General features: G+C 42.9%; 1 protein-coding gene across 2 annotated transcripts in view; it reads right to left on the reverse strand.

Moving 5' to 3' along the window:
* Nucleotides 1-2,339: 2,339 nt before the first annotated feature.
* Nucleotides 2,340-21,748, reverse strand: part of LOC123828663 (collagen alpha-3(IV) chain-like) — a 127,981-nt gene continuing 108,572 nt past the window's right edge. For both annotated transcript variants that reach the window (XM_045853732.1, XM_045853738.1), the window contains exons 40-52: nucleotides 21,470-21,568; nucleotides 21,155-21,202; nucleotides 20,158-20,343; nucleotides 19,528-19,658; nucleotides 17,025-17,097; nucleotides 15,015-15,086; nucleotides 14,803-14,928; nucleotides 13,879-13,977; nucleotides 11,425-11,637; nucleotides 7,666-7,843; nucleotides 7,410-7,524; nucleotides 5,971-6,143; nucleotides 2,340-5,454 (exon numbers count right to left, since the gene is read on the reverse strand). In XM_045853732.1, coding sequence (XP_045709688.1) covers nucleotides 5,370-5,454; nucleotides 5,971-6,143; nucleotides 7,410-7,524; nucleotides 7,666-7,843; nucleotides 11,425-11,637; nucleotides 13,879-13,977; nucleotides 14,803-14,928; nucleotides 15,015-15,086; nucleotides 17,025-17,097; nucleotides 19,528-19,658; nucleotides 20,158-20,343; nucleotides 21,155-21,202; nucleotides 21,470-21,568 — 1,598 coding nt within the window. In that variant the 3' untranslated portion in view covers nucleotides 2,340-5,369. The remainder of the gene's footprint in view (nucleotides 5,455-5,970; nucleotides 6,144-7,409; nucleotides 7,525-7,665; nucleotides 7,844-11,424; nucleotides 11,638-13,878; nucleotides 13,978-14,802; nucleotides 14,929-15,014; nucleotides 15,087-17,024; nucleotides 17,098-19,527; nucleotides 19,659-20,157; nucleotides 20,344-21,154; nucleotides 21,203-21,469; nucleotides 21,569-21,748) is intronic.

Below are 21,748 nucleotides of genomic sequence, written 5' to 3' on the forward strand. Positions count from 1 at the left end.
GTAGCGGAGGCTGGGTTGTGGTCACGTGACGCAGGGGCCGGCGGAGGCGCGTCCGTCGTACGCACGGGAGTGGGGGCTGTGACTCCGGCGGTCCGCTGCGGAGGCACGTTTTCTGCAAAGGGCAGTGCATCCAGCGGAGGGGACGGGTTTTCACGGTACGTGTTCGGTTCGCGCGTGTGCTGATTAGAGTCTGTCGTCGTCGTTAAGAACCTCCAGTTTTACAAGTAGACCCTCGGTAGCTTGTTAAAATGACTAATTTTCAGAGCTGCCTGCATCACGATTTACCTGGTGTGAGGCCTGGGAATCGACCGTTTTCGTCAGCTGTGCAAGTGATTTTTTTTTAAAAAAATGAAACTGATTGGGGTGATCTTAGTTAATAAAATTAAGTAGGTTTCAAGAGTACAGTTCTGCAATCCATCATCGTCTGTATATTGCATTGTGTGCCCACCACCCAGAGTCAGCTCTTCCGTCGCCGTGTATTTGCTCCTCCTTGACCACCCCGCCCCCGTGCCTTTCCCTCCGCTGACCACTCTGCTGCAAGGGATTCTTAAACGCTTGGATTTGGATGGCTCTTTAGGCTAATTCCAGACTTCTAATTTAACAGTGACCCCGCCTCTGCCGGACTACCCTAATCCTTCAAGATGAGAATCCCGAAGGATTTAGGTTTCAGTGTTGTTAAGCTCCTTTGTTCTTCTGGATCTAACTGACTTTCCGCAGGAAAAATCAGTACCTTGTCCGCCAACGTTGGGACGGACTGAAGCCAAATCACGGAATACTTGGTGCCCCCAAGTCCTAGCAGCCCTTAAGGGACCATCTTTTATGAATTACTACCTGAGGCCTCCAACTTTCGCACCGCTGCCATTTCCTAAAGCACTTAATCCCTTTGTCCAATATTATTTTTATCTTCTTTTCTTTCCCTACCAGATTATAAATTCTTTGATTTTTAAGAAAAATTTTGTGCAGCCATTGTATTTCATCTTCATTGTATTTCCCCCCCATTACTATTTAGTCCCCTTATTAAGTTCTGTGTTTGGAACCAAGGTCTGTATCTCCCCCATCTGGTTATTTTCTGTGGAATCAAGCATATTGAGCATGTTGTAGGTCTTTGGGGTAAAGTAATGGGACTCACTCCTTTGTTTGGCTGAAAAATTGAAACTAAGGATAATTCCAAAGCAGTAGTTTTAAAAAGGTTTTGAGCAATGTCAGCATTTTTGGAAAACGCCATAAAGTCTGCAGAAATCTAGAGAGTGTAATATTTATCTGAAGTTGTTTAAATTCAGCTTGGTTATTCAAAAAAATCCCTTACTTTTCCTCTGTGTTTGGTTGTCTCTTAGTTTCCAGTAGGCAGACCTGGAATTAGGGTGAAGTGAGTTAGGCACTCTTAGTGTTCTCAGTGTTCTGTGTTTACTGCCATTAGGTTGCTAAGAATCCACTAGAGACTGATCAAAATTTTCCTCTCCAAACAGTCTTATAAAGTAGAGAGAGAGGGAGGGAGAAGGAGAGAGAATGAGCTCAAACACAGCATTAATTTTTCTACTTGCCAGCTGTAAAAATAAGTTCATTAAAATGGATTAGTATGTTTTTTAACTCAAAATGTTTACAAACTAGATTTTTTTTTGCCCCATTATGAGAGTGGTTCTAAGATATTTATTTAAGCAACGATTTTCTTGGTCTTACTACGATCACTGTTCATTCTCTTTCTTTGCTGATTATATCTTTATTGTCATTCAACACAGCCTGTAAGTTCCTTAATTAAGAGATTTCATGCTTAGTGTATTAAAAGTGTTCTTCACCAGTTCTCTACATTTGAAATTTTATGAGTATTTTCCTCAAATGAGGAGTAGTTGTATTGTAAATGGGAAACATGTTATCAAAATATATGACCCATAGTTCCCATAATCTATACAGTATCTTACTGATTTGCAAAAACTCCTTACACATTGCCACAGAAAATGAGCAAAGGTGTGATTGGGCTCCTCACGGGAAAACAAAAATAAATCATAATGAAAATACTAATGAGAATCGACAATGTTCAACCGCAGTAGTAATGAGCAAAATATTAAAATGAGATAGGAAAAACTGTAAAATTGGGGATTCATTGACTTATGTAGTACATCCGTGCAAGTAATGATTAGTTCTCGTCTGTGGATATGAAAACATGTCCCCAGTGTGTTAAGTTCTGTACTGTCTATTGATTTTACAGTGAACGCATATTTTTAAAGTTCAAAATAAATTGTTTTCATTTTGAAAATTAAGACCAGATATAATTTTTTCGATTTTATTATTAGACTATAATAAAATTATATTTTAGCTATAATTACAGAAATATTAGTACATTACAACATTGTAATTTTGTCAGGATATAATAATATAAAGTATTCAATATATTTTAAATATATTTCATTTGGTTATAGAGTAAATATTAAGTTTTGTAGCAGTAAGTTGCATCTGATGCATAGAAAAACCTTTGTAAGTTATATTAGCAATAAACTTCAAATTTAATATTGTAATACTTTTATAAATAAGTTATTTAATAATATTTATCCTGTAGAAAGAGAAACCCATGAGCACACTGTAATTCCAGAGTTGAAGCCAAGCCCCCAATGTAAAAGAAACAAGTTATGTATCATTTTATCTACCAAGTTAAATCTTCCCAACTTTATAAGCAACTCACAGGTGTCTTAGGAAGAGACGCACATGAGCTGTGTTTTGGCGCTCAGTCTGAGAAGCACGATCGGGCGGCTGGTGACACGGCTGCGTTGCGCATCACCTGCCTTCCTCAGAAGTTAGACACCCATGAGAGGGCAAGAGGGATGGAGGCTGGGGGACGAGCGGACGCCAGTCGTTTGCCATCAGCCCCAATCTAGGGCTTCTTCATATTAGTAACATGAGACAACCTTAAGTTCACTTGTGATTTTGGACCGGAAAAAAGGGCACAGGGGGAACAGTTGTGGCCAGCTATGCCTGGTAACGGCTTGTAGAATGGTTTTTTGGGGTGTTTGCCTGGAGCAGTTTTTCTCAGTCTTAACCGGGCATTGGGAATCACTGGGGGAGAAGGGGGTTGTTAAAACTCCGGACCTTATCCCCGGAGTTTCTGATTCTGTCAGTGTGGGGTTGGCCCTGGAATTTGGATTTGTGACAAGTTCCCAGATGCTGCTCCATGGGGACTGCTTTGTGTGGTGTCGGAGACTGTAGCACCGTGCAGGCTAGGCCTTGAAAGGGGCCCGTGAGACTTGACCGGAAAACCGGGAATGCAGGGGGCAGGCATGACCGGGTGCTAGCACCGAGGGTTCCCTTGGGAAATCAGGCTGAAGAATGCAGTGCACCCTTTGAACAAAGCTTGCTTTGCTTTGCTCTAGCCCTGTTGGTATAAACCAGGTGTTTAAGTTCAAACATTGTGTGCAGGCCAGTTTATTTCATCCACGACCAGGAGGACTCCACGGGGCAGGGTACCCCTCAGCCGCTGGTCCAGGGACCACTCTTGGGGAACTACCAGTCTATAGAGGGTTTGTGGGGATCTGTCAGCCCTCTGTGGCATTGCAGTACAATGGGGACAGTAGGGCATTTTTAGAGCAAAAAGTCTTAATATTAGATGAGTATAAATAATCTCAGTAAAACGTGCTTCTTAGTTGAAACGTAAAAATGGTTTGATGGCCGTCACGAGAGCAGTGGAGGAAGTGGGCCATGGTCATAGTCTGCGCTGTCCTCTGGGGCCACGTCTTCTCTTCCAGGGTAACTGAGATGGAAGCAGTAAAACCTGAATTTAAATATCAGCACCACCACCTCCACCCAGGTGGGTCGGGAAACATCTTCAGAGCTTTTTCGTAGGATGCCGGCTTCTGAGACTCATCCATAGTGCTGCCATCAAGTATAAATTGTTTTTAATGTTTTGCAGAGTTTTTGTTTAACATTGTCTAAACCAAGATCTGTGGTGCCTAGGAAAAGCTAGCCTAGGAGAAGCTAGAAATCCTGGGCATAGATCTTATTTTTAAACCCTTACTGAGGGCTGCTGAATTAATGATGAAATATTAGGACAGAGATAAAGGAAGAAAAAGGGGGTAACAACTCAGCTGTGTGGGGTTCCTAACAGAAGAAGTAAGTTACTTTTTCCAGGATGTTACATCAGAAACAAGTCCCACCCCTCAGCATTTCTGTAATTTAGCACAGTGCCTGGGGTACGGCTTGGTGCTGAATAAAATACTTGTTAAGTTGAATTAAGTAACCCTGGGAATGTATCAACCACACTGAAAAGAAAGTTTTAAGACACAGTTGGCAAGCTATACAATTTGTACATTAAGATTTTTACAGTGGACTTTCTTAATATGGTTTGAAAAACATGTTTTTACCAAAGAAGAATTAGGGAAGTAACAAGGGAGTTTCTAAATATCCAAGTTGAATGGAATATTTCAAGCAAAGGAAAAATATTCGGAGCCTCATTAGCCAACAAGTGCCTTAAGTTCTTTCATGGATTATTGAACTACTCAATTTTATGCACCAACATTTATATGGGTGGGGATAAAGTATATACCCACATCTAGTAACTTGTTCTCTTGTTATTTGTGTGGGTGTGCTGGTAAAAGAAAAGCTAAAATTAGACCCAGTTCTGAGTATGTGTGTAAAAATTCTATTAAAACTAATGCACTAAGGGTAAAAGCTGTACCTATGCGGAATACAAGCAGGCTCTGTTGCTGCAGTGACATGAATTCAATGGATGAACCAAAAGATAACCAAAAAATAAACAAAACCATACAGTGTTTCCAAGGCTATTGTGATTCCATTCAGGGAACCTCTCTTTTAGCCTTAGTATGCATATGTTTAAAAGAGCCCTAGAAAAATCCCTGAACCCCAGTTTAATAACGGTTCCCTCCAGCCTTAGGTTAATTAACAGATCCAAAAGTCCAGTTTCATGAATGATGCACGTCTTCTTCCCTGCATCTCGTCTGCTTAGGATCTAAAGTCTTAGGAAGTAGGTGGTGGGTCATTCTAAAACTAAAATAGCCTCTCTGAGTCTCAAAGACTGAAATAAAAGGGGCAGATCTTAGAGATTTAATGGGCCAAATAGGTCTTCACTTGTATCATCAAACTTTATACAGTCACCATGTAGACAGCGTGTTGGATACAAGTAGAATACAATTTCAGGGATACTTTGTGAAAGCTCTGCTGTCTTGCCTTAGAGAACTTTGAAACAGATTTAGAGAGCAGGATCACAGAACTAACGTAAAAGAAATGTTTGGTGTATGGGGAAACAAACAGAAATTTTGTACCAAGCCATCATAGAGAGGTATTGTTGGTTAGAGAAAAATATGTAAATGCTTGCTCTGCATCGTTATTTAGGATGAAAAAGGACAGGTCTGTTGTCTTCGATGTCTTCATTGTCTTCTCTTCATGCACACCCGACAGCGACTTATTATCTTCTCTAACTCCCCAGCTTTCACAGTGGATGGGATAGGTTTTCTGGAAAAAAAAATCAATTGTAGATAAAAAGGGAATGCTTGTTGGGTTTGAGTTTTATTTATACATATTGTAGCTAATCTGAACTTTATGATAGGAGTTATATTTCTGACAAGGTATATATAGTGTCAACGTTTTTTGATTTTAGTTGTATTTCGGTAGCACTAAGGAATCACACAGATTACCTTTATTAATGAAAACTGACCCTGTTTTTTAAATGGCCTGTCCTGAAAGTCTTTCAATACAATAAATGAAGATTAGCAGATCATTTAATGGTTTTATTCAGTAATTTACTATACATTTACATATAAATATTAAATACATCTAGTGGTGCCATTGTTGCTGCAGGCAGGCGTACAGAACCATAGCTACTGGTTGATTCTTGTAAACTGGAAGTGCCAAGCTAAACAGGATTTTATTGGCATGCAAAATTTTTAAAATAATGAAAATCTAACATAGGCAATTTTTTAATAGTTCTGCAGTTGAGTCATTAGATTAAGCTTGACTTCGAATAATTACCTGAACATTCTTTCTGGGTTTAAGGAAGCCAACCAGAAACTGTAGGAGTTTGAATAGTAGTTGCATGTTCCTCTTCCATGGCATTCTATAAACGGGCTGGCTCGGAATTCTTCCAGGCAGGATCCAGGGGATGCCAGTGCTTGCCCAGCGCCCTCAGAACCTGCACTTGTGAACTGTCATGATAAATACATCTGAATAAGGATTCTGTGTATGGTGTTGACATTTTCAGTGCTCTGGTTTTGTTTTGTTTTGTGTTGTTTTTTGGTTATAGAAGACGGGGGGAGGGGGGACATAAATTAAACTTCTTGTGCTTCTTTGCCCAGATTTGCCAACACACCAGTTACTTTCAAGTTGAGCTATAGTCATCAAAAAGAAAGTAAAAGCTGTTTCTTCTGCTTGGAATGCTCTTTTCCCCAGATGTGACTGGTTCTTACTGTCATTTAGGGATCTGCTTAAATACAAGCTTCCGAAGGCTTGAGTAAACCTGAACGTTATTTCTGGGTTTAATGAAGCCAACCATTAACTATAGGAATTTGAATAGTAGTTGCATGGTCCTTGGTAAAGCTAGGATTTGTACCCAAGTCTCTCTTTACCTTGCCTTGTGTCCTTCATAGTAGCATTTGCCGTCTGCACTCATTACTGTTCTTGTTGTGGCTTCCTGGTTATTGTCCACCTTCGCCACTAGGCTATAGGCTCTATGAGAGCAGGAACTTGGTTCAAGGCCGGTGGTATCCTTAGTGCTTATGGCATATGGTAGGTGTTCAATAAATACTTACTGAATTCATGATGGAAAGAATGGACGACTGTGAGTAAATAAGGGGAGCTATTCATGCAGAATATGAATAACTGCTAACCACGGATGTGCCGCTATCAGACTCACAGGTGGTCCTTGATAAATCTCTTCATTTGGCACTTAGATCTGGGGAATGTTTTTAAAGGCTGTCTCTCTCTTAGTGCCCATCTTCATATGAATGTCAAAGGAAACGGTTTAAGGTTTGAAGCTTTTGGAGCAGAGAGCCTTGGGTACAAATCCTAGCTTTACCACTTATTAGTTGTGAGACCCTGGAGAAAATACTTTTCTGTGTGGTAAATCTGTAGGTGGTAGAAACTACCTTGCAGGGTTCTCATAAAGATTGTGGAGGATGTATGTAAAACATGTGCCACATTAAAAAAATAGACATTTTATTACCAATATTGTAGCTACTGTTCACCTAAATGTCTTAGAATTTGTGGGTAATCTCCTGAGAAGTCTATTTTTTAAATGCTCTATAATTTACCAAAAAGCAACTGACTGCTTTTTAAAAGGAGGGTATATTTTCAGATTTTAAGCACATGTTTGTGAGATATTTTGTGTATTGTTATCAGACACATCATTTTTGGGGCATTTAGGATTCTACAGGCAATCTTTGTTATGAATTTGCTGTTCCTTTTTTTCTTACCATGATGAAAGAAAATCCTTTCCAAAGAGAAATCCAGCCATGGGGACATGCAGGAATGTCAGTGGTTTGGCTGTGAATGGCTATGGCAATTGCAGGCCCTTCACAGACGGTGCATCTGTGACGGGAAACAAAGCACATGGGGGCACCATCGTGTTCCGAACTGTGATGTGCTGCCCACAGTTCCATTTCAAGAGAAGTGATTCACCGACTTCCATCACAAACTAATTCATCACAAACTAAGGGACTGAATTTTTACCTGCTAATATAAGGCTCCAGGGCTCTGCCAGTAATTGGAGCCATGTCCATTGGCATCAGAGCTGCTGTTGACAGCCAGTATGAATAATCATTTCGAGACGCAAAGTTACATACATCGTTGATGTTACAGAATAAGAATGGCATTGTGGTAAATCGCTGTAGGCAGCTTCCAAGAGTTCCTAATAAAACAGCAGACTGGTTATCACTGTCAGTAAATTAAAATTGCTTTGGATATTGTTACTAGATAGAGGCTAATTAAAACATAACCTATGGCAAAAACTGAAGAAAGATGACACAAAAGAGTTACTTGCAAAATGTGTTATGGAAGTTTTAACATTGATAGAAGTCAAAGATCCAGTGGGCAAACACACTGTCTTTTTTGTACTCTTAATACTTCTGTGACCCATCTTAATCAGTGGAGAACTTGAGGATTGGTAGAGGTCAGTTGGAAAAATGTTTTTGCTTTAAAGTATTCCCAGATCTTGATGCATCTATAATACCTAATAACCAGGAAAAGCTTTAGAAAATATATTACTATTAAGATTAAAAAGCAGATAGATGATTCACGTGAAATTGTTTTTGTTGAACAGGACAAGCTGAATTGACATTCAAGAGCAAGGCCCCTGGCTTCAAGTTCAAGATGGCAGAGTAGGAAGACCCTGAGCTCACCTCCTCTCATTGACACCCGAACTGCAACTACATACAGAACGGCTATCTCTGAGACCACCCGAAGACTCGCAGAAAGGTTTTCTACAACTACAGACAAAGAAAAAGCCACATTGGAAAGGGTAGGAGGGGTAGAGACTAAGCCTAGTCAGCACCCACCCTACTCCCTGCTCCTGATGCAGTGACTCACGAGTGGGAGGGTTATGACAACCTCGGAGGTCGCCCCTGGAGAGCGAAGGGTCTGAACCCTAAACTGGTTGACCTGAACCAGGAAGTGGAGCCCTCCTAACAGCTGTTTTTGAAAACCAGCGAGGCTCACATCTGAGAGAGCCAAAGGGCTGTAGGAAGCCCCAGGTTGCGCTCCTTCCCCGTTCTGGCACAGAGGGAGCAGTTTAAAAAGCAGCTAGGTCATACGTGAAGGTGATTCATTGACTAATTTTAGGGTGTGTGCTGGAGGGACAGGGATCTGCTGGAACTTGCTCATGCCACAGGTGCCAGTGGGTACCATTTTCCCCTTCCTCTAACCTGGCTGTCTGACACTGTCCATTAACCTTGCTAACACTGTTCGCCCCACCCTGGCATTTCCCTGAGGGTCCACCCAGGGTAGTACCCCTCCAGAGCACTTTCTGGCCTGTCACACACCGTGGGCCGCCTCACTCAGCACCAGCACACAGCAGTGTGTCTGCAGCAGCGGGGGAGGGCTTTGCAGCCAGCCACATCAAAGCCTTGCCCTGCATTCCAGTGAGTCTGCAACAGTTGTGGCCAGGCCTCGCAGCCAGTAGGCCAGATAGCAGCAGCCTTGCCTGCTAGTGTGTCCACAGAAGTGGTCCAGCCACAACAGGAGGCTATATTAGTGCCCCCTGTAGACCACCTGGCTCTGGTAACAAGGGGGACATTGAAATTAGGGCCCCGTGGGAAAATAAGGCCACTTTTTCAAGACCAAGAGATTTCGCTTAACACAATACATAAAAACAAACAGGCAAAATGAAGATAGAAAAGAATATGTTCCAAACAAAAAAACAAGGCAAAACCCCAGAAAAAGAACTACATGCAACTGAGGTCAGCTGTCTACTAGATGAAGAGTTCAAAGTAACAGTCACAAAGATGCTCTTTCAACTGTGCAGACAAATGAATGAACTCAGTGAGAACTTCAGCAACTTGAACAAAGACCTACAAATTCTAGGAAAGGACCTAACAGAAGTGAGGAAAGGAACAATTGAAATGAAAAAATCATTGCAGGAAATCAACATCAATCTGAAAATCAACATCAAATCTGATGACACAGAAGAATGGATCAGCAACCAGGAAAACAGGATAGTGGAAGTCACCCAGCTGGAAGATCAAAAAGAAAAAAGAATTAAAAAGAAGGAAGATAGCATAAGAGACCTATGGGACACCATCAAGCGTACTAACATTCGAGTCATAGGGGTCCCAGAAGGAGAAGAGAGTGAGAAAGGGACAGAAAACCTATTTGAGGAAATAATGGCTGAAAACTTTCCTAACTTGGCAAAGGAAACAGACATCCAAGTCCAGGAAGCATGGAGAGTCCCAAACAAAATGAACCCAAAGAGACACACACCACGACACATTATAATTAAGTTGTTGAAAGTTAAAGATAAAGAGAGAATCTTAAAAGCAGCAAGAGAAAAACAACTAGTTACATACAAGGGTATTCCCATAAGACTGTCAGCTGACTTTTCAACAGAAACTTTGCAGGCCAGAAGGGAGTGGCATGATGTATTCAACATGATGAGAGAAAAAAACCTACAACCAAGAATACTCTACCCAGCAAGGTTATCATTCAGAATAGAAGGAGAGGTCAAGATTTTCTCAGACAAGCAACAGTTAAAGGAGTACATCACCACTAAACCAGCATTACAAGAAATGTTAAAGGGGATTCTTTAAGTGGAAAAGGCCAAAAAAATGAAAAAATATGCACTGGTAAAGTCAAACAAATAGTAAAGATAGTAGACCAACCACTTATAATGTAGTATGAAAACAATTAAAATGGCAATAAGGACATAGCTATCAATAATTACTTCAATGGAAGTTGACTAAATGCTCCATTGCATAAACAGGATGACTGAATAGTTTAAAAAAAGCGGGGAGGGGTTATACATATCCTGCCTACATTGCCTCCATGAGACTCCTGATTGAAAGTCACACAGAGACTGGAAATAAATAAATGGAAAAGATATTTCATGTAAATGGAAATAAAAAAACAACAACAGAGAAGCTGGGATAGCAATACTTACATCAGACAAAAAGACTTTAAATCAGAGGCTATATAACAAGAGACAAAGAAGGACCCAGCAATTGTTTTCTTAAGGTAAGCCCCCAGAAGTGGAACCACTCAGAAAGCTGCATGCACCTCTGTTTGCTGCAGCATTATTTACAGTAGCCAAGTGACTGAAGCAGCGCCGGCGTCCATCACCAGACGAATGGGGAAAGGCGTGGGTGTGTGTGCACGTGCACACGACGCACCAGGGTGTGGCACCGCCAGAAAAGAAGCGGATCTTGCCATTTGCAACAACACGGATTGACCTAGCGGGTATAATGCTAAGGAAATTAAGTCAGAGAAAGACAAATACTGTATCCTTTCACTTAGGGGTGGAATCTAAAAAACTAAACAAACAGGACGAACTGACCCATAGATGTAGGAAAACTGATCATTGCCAGAGGGTTGGGGGGTGGGGGTATCGGCAGAAAGGCCAAGGGGATTAGGAGGTAGAAACTTGTAAATAAGTCATGGGGGTGCAAAGTACAACATAAGGATTATTAATATCAGTATCACAATAACTTCGTATGGTGACGGATGGATAGTGGACTTTCTGTGGTGGTCACTTTGTAAGGTATATAAATGTTAAATCTCACTATGTTGTGCAGCTGAAACTAATACAGTATTGTACGTCAACTGTAATTCAGAAGAGCTTTACATTTCAGAATAAAAATGAGACATGAAACCAATCGTTTGTTAACTATCTTTAAAAAGTGCTGTAAGATACCCAAGGTCGTGTACACTCCAGAGAGAAGTGCCCCATGCCATAAGAATTGGCAGTCTGTGTACGGAACAAAGCGGGGAGTGCGACATTACCCAGGTCTTGTCCAAGTGCTTGCTCGTTGCCTTGCACGAAGAGAAGCGAGTACCCGCTGTAGAGCGTCTCCGTCCCTTCCGGACAGGAGGGAACGGCTGTGCTCTGGCTGTGCCGGGTGAAGATGAAGCCTCTCACGGTGGGACCGGCGGCAGGCGGTCCAGCGTCACCCGGCTTCCCCTTCGGGCCCGGTGGTCCGTTGAATCCAGGTAGCCCTTCAAGAAACGTTACGCGTGTTGCAACACAACCTCAAACTTGTTTTTCCAGAGTACTGATTTAAATGTTTATGTGTATCTGATAAGCCCCAAATATAGTAAGGAGTCACAGAGAACAGTGGCTTATACAGTGGCCAAACAACATTAATAAATGCTGACTAATACCATACATTGCCTATTGTACATACTTGTTATATCGTACGATGAATTTCTCTGAGATCAAGATGTCTATCTCTATTTCCCTTTGGTGCCAAACACAGTGGTCTGTGGTAGGTTTTATGTGCATCTCTTTTGCATAAATGACTTTTACAGTGTGGGGAACAAGAAATCAAATATAATATGAAAATCAATTTAAGATAAAATTAACATGGGCTTTTCATAATTTCAATAAACATGAGCATTATTTTCAGTTAGCTTGACAGTTTCTTTCAAAGGTGCAAAGTTTAAAACTTCAAGAAAGTTTTTGATCAGTTCATAAGGCAAACAAGAAGAGAAGACTTTTTAAAAAACTGATAAGAGTTTATGAGTTAAAACCAATGCACTTTTTTTTACTTTGTACTTTCTCTACATTTGGAGTAGAGTAATTAATACACTTTCGTCACTTTCTACTGAGGACCCGTGACCTATCCTTTTTCTCCTTTCTCTTGTTCCCTCTTCATCAAATACCTTTTTTTTGTTGTTTTTTATGATGCTGGCACAGGCCAACCAACCCCCTGACCCTTGGTCCATTTCTGCTGCCACTGCACCCCAATGCCAACTGCACCCTGGTTTTGGTGATGGTCCTTTTGAGTTCTGAGGACAGGCAGAGATGGCAGAGACTTGGGTTTTGGGCCCACCTAGTCAAAAGAGGTGTTGGTATTTTTCCTCGTAAACCACCATGCCATGGAGTCGGGCTGTGCCTTAGCTAGTGTCAGTTTTAAGTCAGTGCTTTTCACAGGGATTTGTAGAATCCCCAATATATTTTTTTCAGTCCCTATTTCCTATCTCCTCCTGGGTCCTTGGTTCATTCTTTGAAATTGAAAATAGGCTACATCCAAATTCTTCAAAGTCATCTTACTTGAAAAGTCCAAATTGCCTCCTCCTTCCGCAGGAGGCCGTAACAAGCAAAAGGTCCCTTCGGGCCTCTGCACTGGAACTGAAGTGATTAGCCAGGTGTGGCAGAAACTCGGTTCTAGCTGGGTGAGCTGTTACCCAAGGATAGTGTACACATCCAAGAACAGCCAAGGCTCTTAGCTCAGACCAGTGCTATTTGACTCTTAGATCCCTTTCTCATTCTTATGAGGCCTTTGGTAACATCAGGATTAACTATGTCCACTTACTAATCATTCTCAATACAGTTTGTACTGTAGAACCTTTGCTCTTGGTGTGGCCCCATTCTGAAACACTGACTTGGTCAATAAAGTTTTTTTAATTCATAGAATTATTATTAGTAAGGCTTTTTTTTTTTTTACCACTTTGAAAACACAGTGTTTTCAAAGGAAAGTCAAATAGTGCTCTAAAGTGCACTCATGACAGCACTGAATTATGAGTAGTTATGAAATTAATATAAATACTAGCATTACATTTGAACTTGTAAGGATCTAAATCTCTAGATTTTACAGTTATAGTAGATTGGGCATATATCAGAAAATTGGGAAATCACAGAATCCTTTCTTATTTTAAGTCAGCAATCCTAAAAAATAAGCTTTGGACATCCAGGTATTTTCTAGGGGCTGCTTTTGAAACTTGCAGAAGGCAGATTTTGATCCAGGTGAACAGAGAGCTTATGCTTAGACTAAAATATTTAAGAGGCCTTTTTTCAGGATGCACAGGAGTTGAGTTGTATTCGAGAAAGGCATAGTTAAAACATGGCTTTCCTCAGTAAGGCTGCTGAGTTGCTCTTCTGTTTATATCCAGGTAGCATTTCTCTGCCTGTATATCACCCCTGTAAGTAGATACTGCTAACCAAGTACTCCTGTAAATGGAAAACAGTCCTGGCCTTTCTGAAAATAGAATTAGTGTTTCATTAGGTCCTCAGACTAAAAATTTAGATTACATTTCCTAGTCAGGAGGTTAAGAAGAATGGTGTATTTCAATAACTCGAATTTTCTTCCAAATGAACGCTTTACTGCTGGTTTGTAGTCCAATCTGAGCAACAAACTGAAAGACCTAGATTACTGGGTAGGTGGTCACACTAGAACATGACCCCTCTGACTGCTGAAACAGCACCCCTGCAGTGAGGGGGACAGGCCGGCCGTTTACCTTGCTCTCCCTTACGACCTTTGTTGCCTTTTTCTCCAGGTGGCCCAGGAATTCCTGGGTTTCCGTCCTTGCCTGGCTCACCTCTTGGCCCACAGGGTCCTGTGCAGAAACAAACAACAACAACAAAAACCAAGCAAACCAACGTTGTATTGAACGGCTCATACAGAGAGGACAAGAGGTAGGGTGGTCTGCCACCTCAGTTAACCGGGGACTTCCCCAGTGTCGGCAGTGAGAGTCGGCAAACTGAGCAGACTCTCAGCTCTGGGCAAACTGGGACAGTTGCTCGTCCAAGTTGTTACATCCTAGTTCCTGGGGGGAAAGCCCCCTAAAAGTGAACTAGGAGTATATGAAGTACAGCATATTTAAATTGTGCTGCTATCCTGGTGTGTGCTGTTAGGGAATTCACTGTGCGCTTGTATTGACCAAAGTAATAATGTCGTCCCCCAGGTGATGCAAGCAAACTTAGAACATGATTCCATTCAGAACACTTACAGTATGCTAAACCTATATCGAGGGGTTAGTTCAATTTTCATACCCCCAATATTTGAGAAGCTTTCATGAGATGAAACATGCATTTGTACGTACTACTTTTCCAAGTGCTATGCACAGTGTTAGAAGAGTATCAATACAAAGAAGGCAGTCAATTAGAAGTAGAGCTCTGTGACTGACAGTTGTTAGAGGAGACAGATACAATACTTTTACCTTAATAAAAACAACCCCCTAAGTGCCCTAAAGTGTATGCTCAAGTTTATACCATGCACAACAGCCTTCAATAGATTGAAAAGGTCTTGTATTTGCTGGTGAAGAGTAAAAGGAGCTCAATGCTAAAGCTGTTTGGAATATAATGTGTAATTTTTTTGTGAATTATTGTTGGCTGGTTCAACCACTTCCTAGTGATTCAGGTCAATGCTGCCAGTCCCACACCTGGTTTCCCCGCTGGCCCCGGTGGCCCAGGTTCTCCTGGTGTCCCTGGTGGTCCAGCTGGGCCCGGTGGCCCTGGACTTCCTGGAAGGGAGATGACCGTGACTGTGCCGGGGTCCCCAGGTGCACCTGTTCACATGAACATAAGGAAGATGATGGCCGTGCTCGGAGTCACCCGTTCTTCCTGGAGGGCAAACTAAGGAGATAATGTTTACCTGGTCGTCCTTTGGGCCCCGTTTGCCCTGGAGGTCCACTTGGTCCCAGAAGTCCTGGATTACCCTTCTCTCCTTAAAAAAAAAGGGGGGGGGGAGCAATGTGATTGCACTTAGAACAGTGGGTTTCCCAGCCCTTCAGGTTGGTGGCAACTCCAAGGGTAGATGCTGAAGTTACGGCTGAAGGGTGTAAACCCGGTGACGGCCTCCGACTGAATTATATTCATAAGGGTTTTGGCATTTCATGTGGGCCAATCAGTCATGTTTCATATCTATTGAAAGGTATACGCTAGAAGTAAGCATTAAGAATTTGTATTGTAGCATTGAAGGGGGAGAGTTTGTTTTTTTAAAGTTGTTTATTATTATATTACAGTTGTCCCAATTTTCCTCCCTTTGCCCTCTTCTGCCAAAGAGGGAGAGTGTCTGAGAGGTCACTGTTTAAGTTCAGAAACCAGTTCAATTTAACATTCAAGGCAAAATATGAAGTAACATTAAAACCTACTTTATTATAGCACATTTCCTGGTAAATTATATTGGTTGTCCTACTTGTGTTTTCCCAGCCTATTTCTCTAGCTTTACTCACAGCCCAGGGTTAGTCATGATAGGAACTCTCATCAGTATAAATAGAATATCTGTTTTGATAGAAACTATCAAAGTGGTAAGATTTTTTTTGCCAGACTTTGACATGCATGAAAACTGCCAAGAACCATTGATTTGGATAAATATACTCATAAAAATTTTGGAAATAATGTAGGTATTACATCTGATTACTTAGACTTCCATACTAAATACGACACTTGTAGAAGATACACAATAAAAAATGACCAAAATTAAACGGGCAGCTATACTATAAACTATCCACTGGATTTCAGAACTTGAGGAAGGTGTTAATATTTACTTACATCCCCCAGAAGAAGCCAAAATATGTTTTCCCTTGGGGGATTAAAAATTTCTAAATTGCCAACTCAGCAGGGCCAGCTGATAGGTGGTCTAGTTCTGAAAATCTGAGAGTACTTGAATGTTTCGTGGAGCATATTTTAAGAGAACTGATTTGATGGCTCTTCTCTAAATACCCCTACAATGCCTCACCAGCATGTTTCCTTCCTTAGGGGGTGGGGGCTCTAAATCATTGAGAAAATAAAGACAAAGCCTCAGACGTTCCTGCTGTGAGACTGGGGGGAGCAGGTGGCACACGTTTTCCCCAGGCTGCCTGCCAGCGGTCACCGGCCCAGTGTCTAGTAAGACGCCTCAGAACCGCTTGCTTTGATTTATTCTTAGCTCATGTGCTCCTTGTTGAGTCAGTGGTGGGAAGCATTAAGAAGGCTGTCTTTGAACCCCTCCTTATCTCCCCTTAGACCTGGAAGTTTTCCTTTGTGAAAATGTGGCTTTGTTCACTTTGGCTACACTTATCATTTAGCATCTTGCAATCTGTAATAGGTTCTCTGCCGTACGAAAAAACAGTAACAGGATCTAACCAGTGCAGACATCCATTTCCACATCCAAAACCTCGTGGAAGGTCACAGAACCCTAATGGAAGCCTGGAGAATGTCCAAAACCTGAAGCTTAATTGTGTGTGTATAAACATTTTAAAGTTAAAAACCCAGTCATTTTTTTTTCTGATTAAAAACATAATGCCCGTGCCACATAAAGAAAAAGACCAACGCTTAACTCCACATGTAAAATGCACTTACCCTCCCCGTTAATAAACACAAAGGAAAATAAACGATGCAGAGCAGTACTGGAGATTTTACTGTAGTTTCCCACCCCCCAACCCACACACATCAGTACACTGTTTCTGTTTCGTTTCTCCCTATAGTTTCTATCTTTAGATACGGTTTTAATTTGTAAGTCCCCTGGGGTTGGGTGCTGCTCGTGGAGCCTTCGATACCATCGAGGTCTGATTCGTACTGACCCTAACTGCAGTGACCGGGAGTTGGCTAACATTCGCGTGCCCTGGAACATGAATCTCAGTCACCGTATTGGCCTCCAAAGAGCAGCGCACAGAACCAGTACCTTTCGTGCCTGGAAATCCTGGGAACCCAGGATCACCTCTGAGCCCCGGCAGACCCGGAGTTCCTGGTGCCCCCTGTATTTCAAATAAAAGAGAGCGTGACCACAGACAAATTTTAAAAATCACAATATTCACTGCAGTTTTTTTTTTTTTAAAGCAAATAGGATATACCATGCTGGGTAAGAATGAGCTGAAGTTAAGCCATATCATTTTAACCTTCCAATCCAGTGTTCCACCTCCTGTAACTCCTCTGCCACCTAGACTGCTCCTTAGGACCATCATTGTTGATAAAAAAAAAAGAAAGGAAAACTAACCGTAAGCCCAAGAGCAAACATAACTTCTGATACTCACGAATGTTGTGTGAGTACTGGATACACTGGGTAGGAAGAGCAGGCAGTGGACTGCCAGAATAATCATGATAACTTGTATTCATAATTCTTGCAAAAACGAGCTGTTGAATTGCAGCATCCACCATCATTCTCACTAAGCCAGCAGAGTTAAAAATTAGTCCTGGTCAGAGTGGAGAAGTCAAGTGCCCAGGAGTGGGAGCAGGTAGGGGTCGTCTGGGCAGTTCTGACACACACTTTGGGCAAGGATGTGATGGGGAGCAGATGCTCCCTCCTCATGAGGCCACACTCACTGCTCCTGTAGCCATGAGACGCCCAAACAAACACAGGAGGAGCGGGGAAGGGAGGGAGCAGGGCTTCCAAACAGAGCCACGTGTCAGAATGTATGTAAAATCTACACTTACAGTGTCCGTGTGAATTGAGACAAAGTTATTACTGGAAAACAATGAACATGACAAACGGCAAGAACATGACTGCCCTTTGATCCAGCAGTCGTTGCAGCAAGAAGACCAAACAGAGATGAGACCCAGCCCCGTTGCTGGGATATGGTGGTGTGGGATTAAAGAAAGGAGGGCAAGCAAGCAGAACCATCTGATCCGAGACTCGCAGGCTTTTAAGTTCTGTCGAGGGTAGGCAGGGAGGGGGCCCTGCCTGCCAGGCCCAGCCCTTGGGGAGGGAGGGAGCTCCTCCATGCAAGGAGAGAGCCAGAAGAGGCACCCAGCCAGTTTAGACATCCATTAAGAAGAATAACCTTTTGAGTGCAAATGTAGAAGCCAAAGACCTTGGAACCCCCCCAGAAGATTTAAGTGAGATCACATTTCCAAACCCGACTTTCCACGTCCAAGTGACATTGGAGGAATTTCTGATGTGATCATAGGACCAGCGTTTGCCACTTTCAAAGAGTCGTGGAGAATATGAGAGATACTGAAGAAGGGCAAACACCTCATTTTTCAAATTAAAGGGTTTGAAAAGGTAGACTTTAGAAACCAAGTACCAAGAGATCTTAAGAGAGCAACATGATTCCTGACAATAAGCTGTGCTGTGCCTTATTACCCATCACTGGTGGAAACAGGACATCTAGGACAGAACTCTGATGTCCTCATCAGGCTCCGAGAGAATTTGATGTGAACAGAGGAATCGGAAAGCGAGGAAGGTGGCCCAGGTGTTGAGGGAGAGACCGAGTCAAGAGATGTCAGTAGGTTGGGATCATGGGTCTAAGTGAACCAGATGAGGTCTAAGAAAGATAACTGGGAACGTTCTGCATTTCAGTCTCAAACAATAGGACAAGAACTAAAGGAGAAAAGTTAGTAGCAGCTCCTGAGCAGAAGGCACGTGGGCTTTCGTTGACCATAAGCTCCATGTGCGGCAGGACGGGCAAGCTGCCCGAGTGGGTTTTGGGGTGGACGGCGGAGTGCCGTGTTGAGGACAGGGAGACGCACCCCTCCTGCAGACCCTCCGCGGAGTGCGGAGTTCTCCTCACTCCCGGCAGCTGTCTGCCCCAGGGCCTGCATTTTTAAGGGAGACACTGACAAGCTAGGATGTATTCAGAATAGAGACGGGGTTGATGAAAGGTTAAACCGAATTTGAAAAAAAAACCCAGGTATTTATCAGAGGAGAAAATACAAGGGTAGGCAAATGTAGGCTTACAGTTGTGAGTATATGAAACAGTTTATTCTTATATTATTTGTTTATTAATTATTATATTTATTGTTATTATTAACCTACTTTTGCCCACCCCTGTATTTGGAAGGAAATGGCAGGTATTTACAAACACTGGAAAGTGAGTACTGCATGTCGTGGGAAGAAAGAATAAATAGACATTTCGGGGACAGCGCACACCACTTTGAAAGCACATTCACAAGGAAGAACTATGTTGTCTTCTAGAGAGATCCCAAGCGCCCGGGTGTTTTTCGAAGCTTCCATCCCTGGACTTGTTCAGAATCTAAACAAGACAAGGTCAGAAATGGCATAGAGCAGAGTCCCACGTGGACCAGACTCTCAGGAGGGCTCTTAGAAGCCAGATCTGTCTAATGCTTATGAGTCTTGGATTCTTTGAACCTTCTAGACTCCAATGGGGAAATGTTGTTGCTTCTTGTACATCCGATGCCGGCAATCGATTTGGAAGAATAAAGAGGTTGAAATGGATTTCCGCACTCACCGGAGGACCCAGCGGCCCTGCGTCCCCTGCAGGTCCAGGTGGGCCTCTCGGGCCAGGCTTGCCTATAGACCCCTTCTCTCCTTTTATGCCTTCCACGTGTCTGCCTGGGGGTCCGGGCGGGCCGGGCTCGCCTGAACGAATGCACAAAGAGCTCATCAGTGCCGCACGTCGGGGAGCTCGGCAGCTTCTGTCGGTGATTCTTCTGAAGGACGGGCAAACCCTGTACCTTCCCATGACCTTGAACGGTCCCCTCCCCACCTGCACCTGGAGCAGGATGGGATTGCGGTAAAGACAGCAGGATCACAGCAGTGGAGTGCCTGGCGAAGGTCTGCTGGGGCAGAGCGGCTCCTAACTCAGACCCGACACACGGGAGGGGCTCCCTGGTGAACGGACGCATCTCTCTCTTTCAGGCTGATTAATGTGGTATTGACTAGTTTTCCACACAGGCCTGCCTGCCTCGGCAACGCCAGCAGCTCGAGTGCGCTCTGCGTGAGGACTGGTGGGCGTGGGAAGGTGGGGAAGGCCGCGGGGACAAAGGAGCATCAGGTCACGCGAGAGGGAGGTGGAAAGCTTTTGATGTGTGTGAAACATGATTTTCACCCGTTTATCTTTTATAAAAGTAGATTCTACCTGGGTTTCCTCGTGAGCCTGGGGGGCCTCGGTTTCCTTTTTGGCCAGGGAGGATCGCGCCAGGTTCCCCTGGCGGCCCCGGGAACCCTGCCGTTCCCGTGGGCCCTGGCGGCCCGACATCGCCCACCATCCCTTTCCTGCCGGGGAGGCCGGGCAAGCCGGGGGCTCCTCTGTCTCCTTTGGCTCCTGCGGAGAGAAAGTTCTCAGCAGTTTCTGGGATGCCCCTACGCTGGGAGTTACAGTGTGTGGTTATCTAAAAGTCATGTAGACCTTTTGCTCAAATGTATTAAGATTCACAATTTTTTTTTTTTAAAAAAAGAGCTGGTAAAAAAATGTAGGTCTTAACTCAGTTCTGCTCTCAGTTAGCCATTTAATCTTGACAAAGTCCACTTCACTTTAATATATTCTTATTCTCAAAACGAAGATAGTACCTCACCTAGCTCCGTTCTTCAAAGATGAAATGAGAATGATAAACAGAAAAGTGAGATGGGAAAACATGGTGTAAGGTCTAAAGTGTTCTGTACACGGAAGCCACAGCTCCCGTTAACCTGGTGAACTTGAATTAGAATGACATTATTTAATCACTGATAACCCCACAGAGCACACAAAGCCGAACCTCACGACGGTGCTGTGCGCATTTGAAGTGTCGCCCGGCTAAATCCAGACAAAGGAACGGCAAAGCTACCAATTACACCCTCATCCATTTAGGGGAGTGATACATTTAAACCCTGTTAATAGCAACAAAGCAAATACATAAGAAGTCTTTATTTTTAAAGACTTTCAAATTGGATCACAGTTTCTAATTCATTCACTTTGTTGGGATGGTAACAATTAAGCATTTTTACTTGAATACAAAGAATATAAATATTCCACGTTATTACTGGGACTTCTTTAATTCAATACGTTAAGTTAATTTCATATATCAAGCATATTAAATTGGAGTCTGTCCTTGCACATGTGAATCCCCACACAGTTTCAGCGAGGAAGAACAGCTCACCTGGAGCTCCAGGTCTCCCTTTCTGGCCTGGAAGTGCCCCCAGCAAACCTGAAAGAGGTAATTTTGGCATATTAATGTTTTACGTGTGGTTAATTTCATCACACAGGTATAACGTCTTCCACTTGGTCAATTTCATTTTGGCAACAGAAAGAAGTTTAGTTATCATGCCCCCAGAACACACTAAAGACCATTTGTTCTGTCAGAAGGGACTCTCTAGAGCAGTGTCGGGTTACTAATTATTCATTATTAATTAGTGTCACTAATGATGTCATGCAAAACAAAACTAGTGGGTCCAAGATAATGAGCAAGTTGTACCCGTTTCTCCCTTTTCTCCTGTTGGACCAGGAATCCCATCACGCCCTTGGTCACCTCTCATGCCCATCGGTCCAGGATCTCCTGGGAACCCTGGGGGGCCTGAAAAAAAATGCATTTCAAAGAGAGGACTCACTTCCCATCAGCGGCCTAAGGTGCCAGATGTGGGTAATTCTGGTAAAGGTGTTCAACTGCCGGGCTGTAGTTACGTGAAGCTAAATTCACAGTGAGAACTATGCACAGACTGATACAATCACGAGGATTATCACTCTGGAATGTCTA

This window comes from Phyllostomus hastatus, unplaced genomic scaffold, assembly GCF_019186645.2.
Source record: "Phyllostomus hastatus isolate PE091 unplaced genomic scaffold, TTU_PhHast_1.1 phas_contig_137, whole genome shotgun sequence".
Taxonomy (NCBI): Eukaryota; Metazoa; Chordata; class Mammalia; order Chiroptera; family Phyllostomidae; genus Phyllostomus; species Phyllostomus hastatus.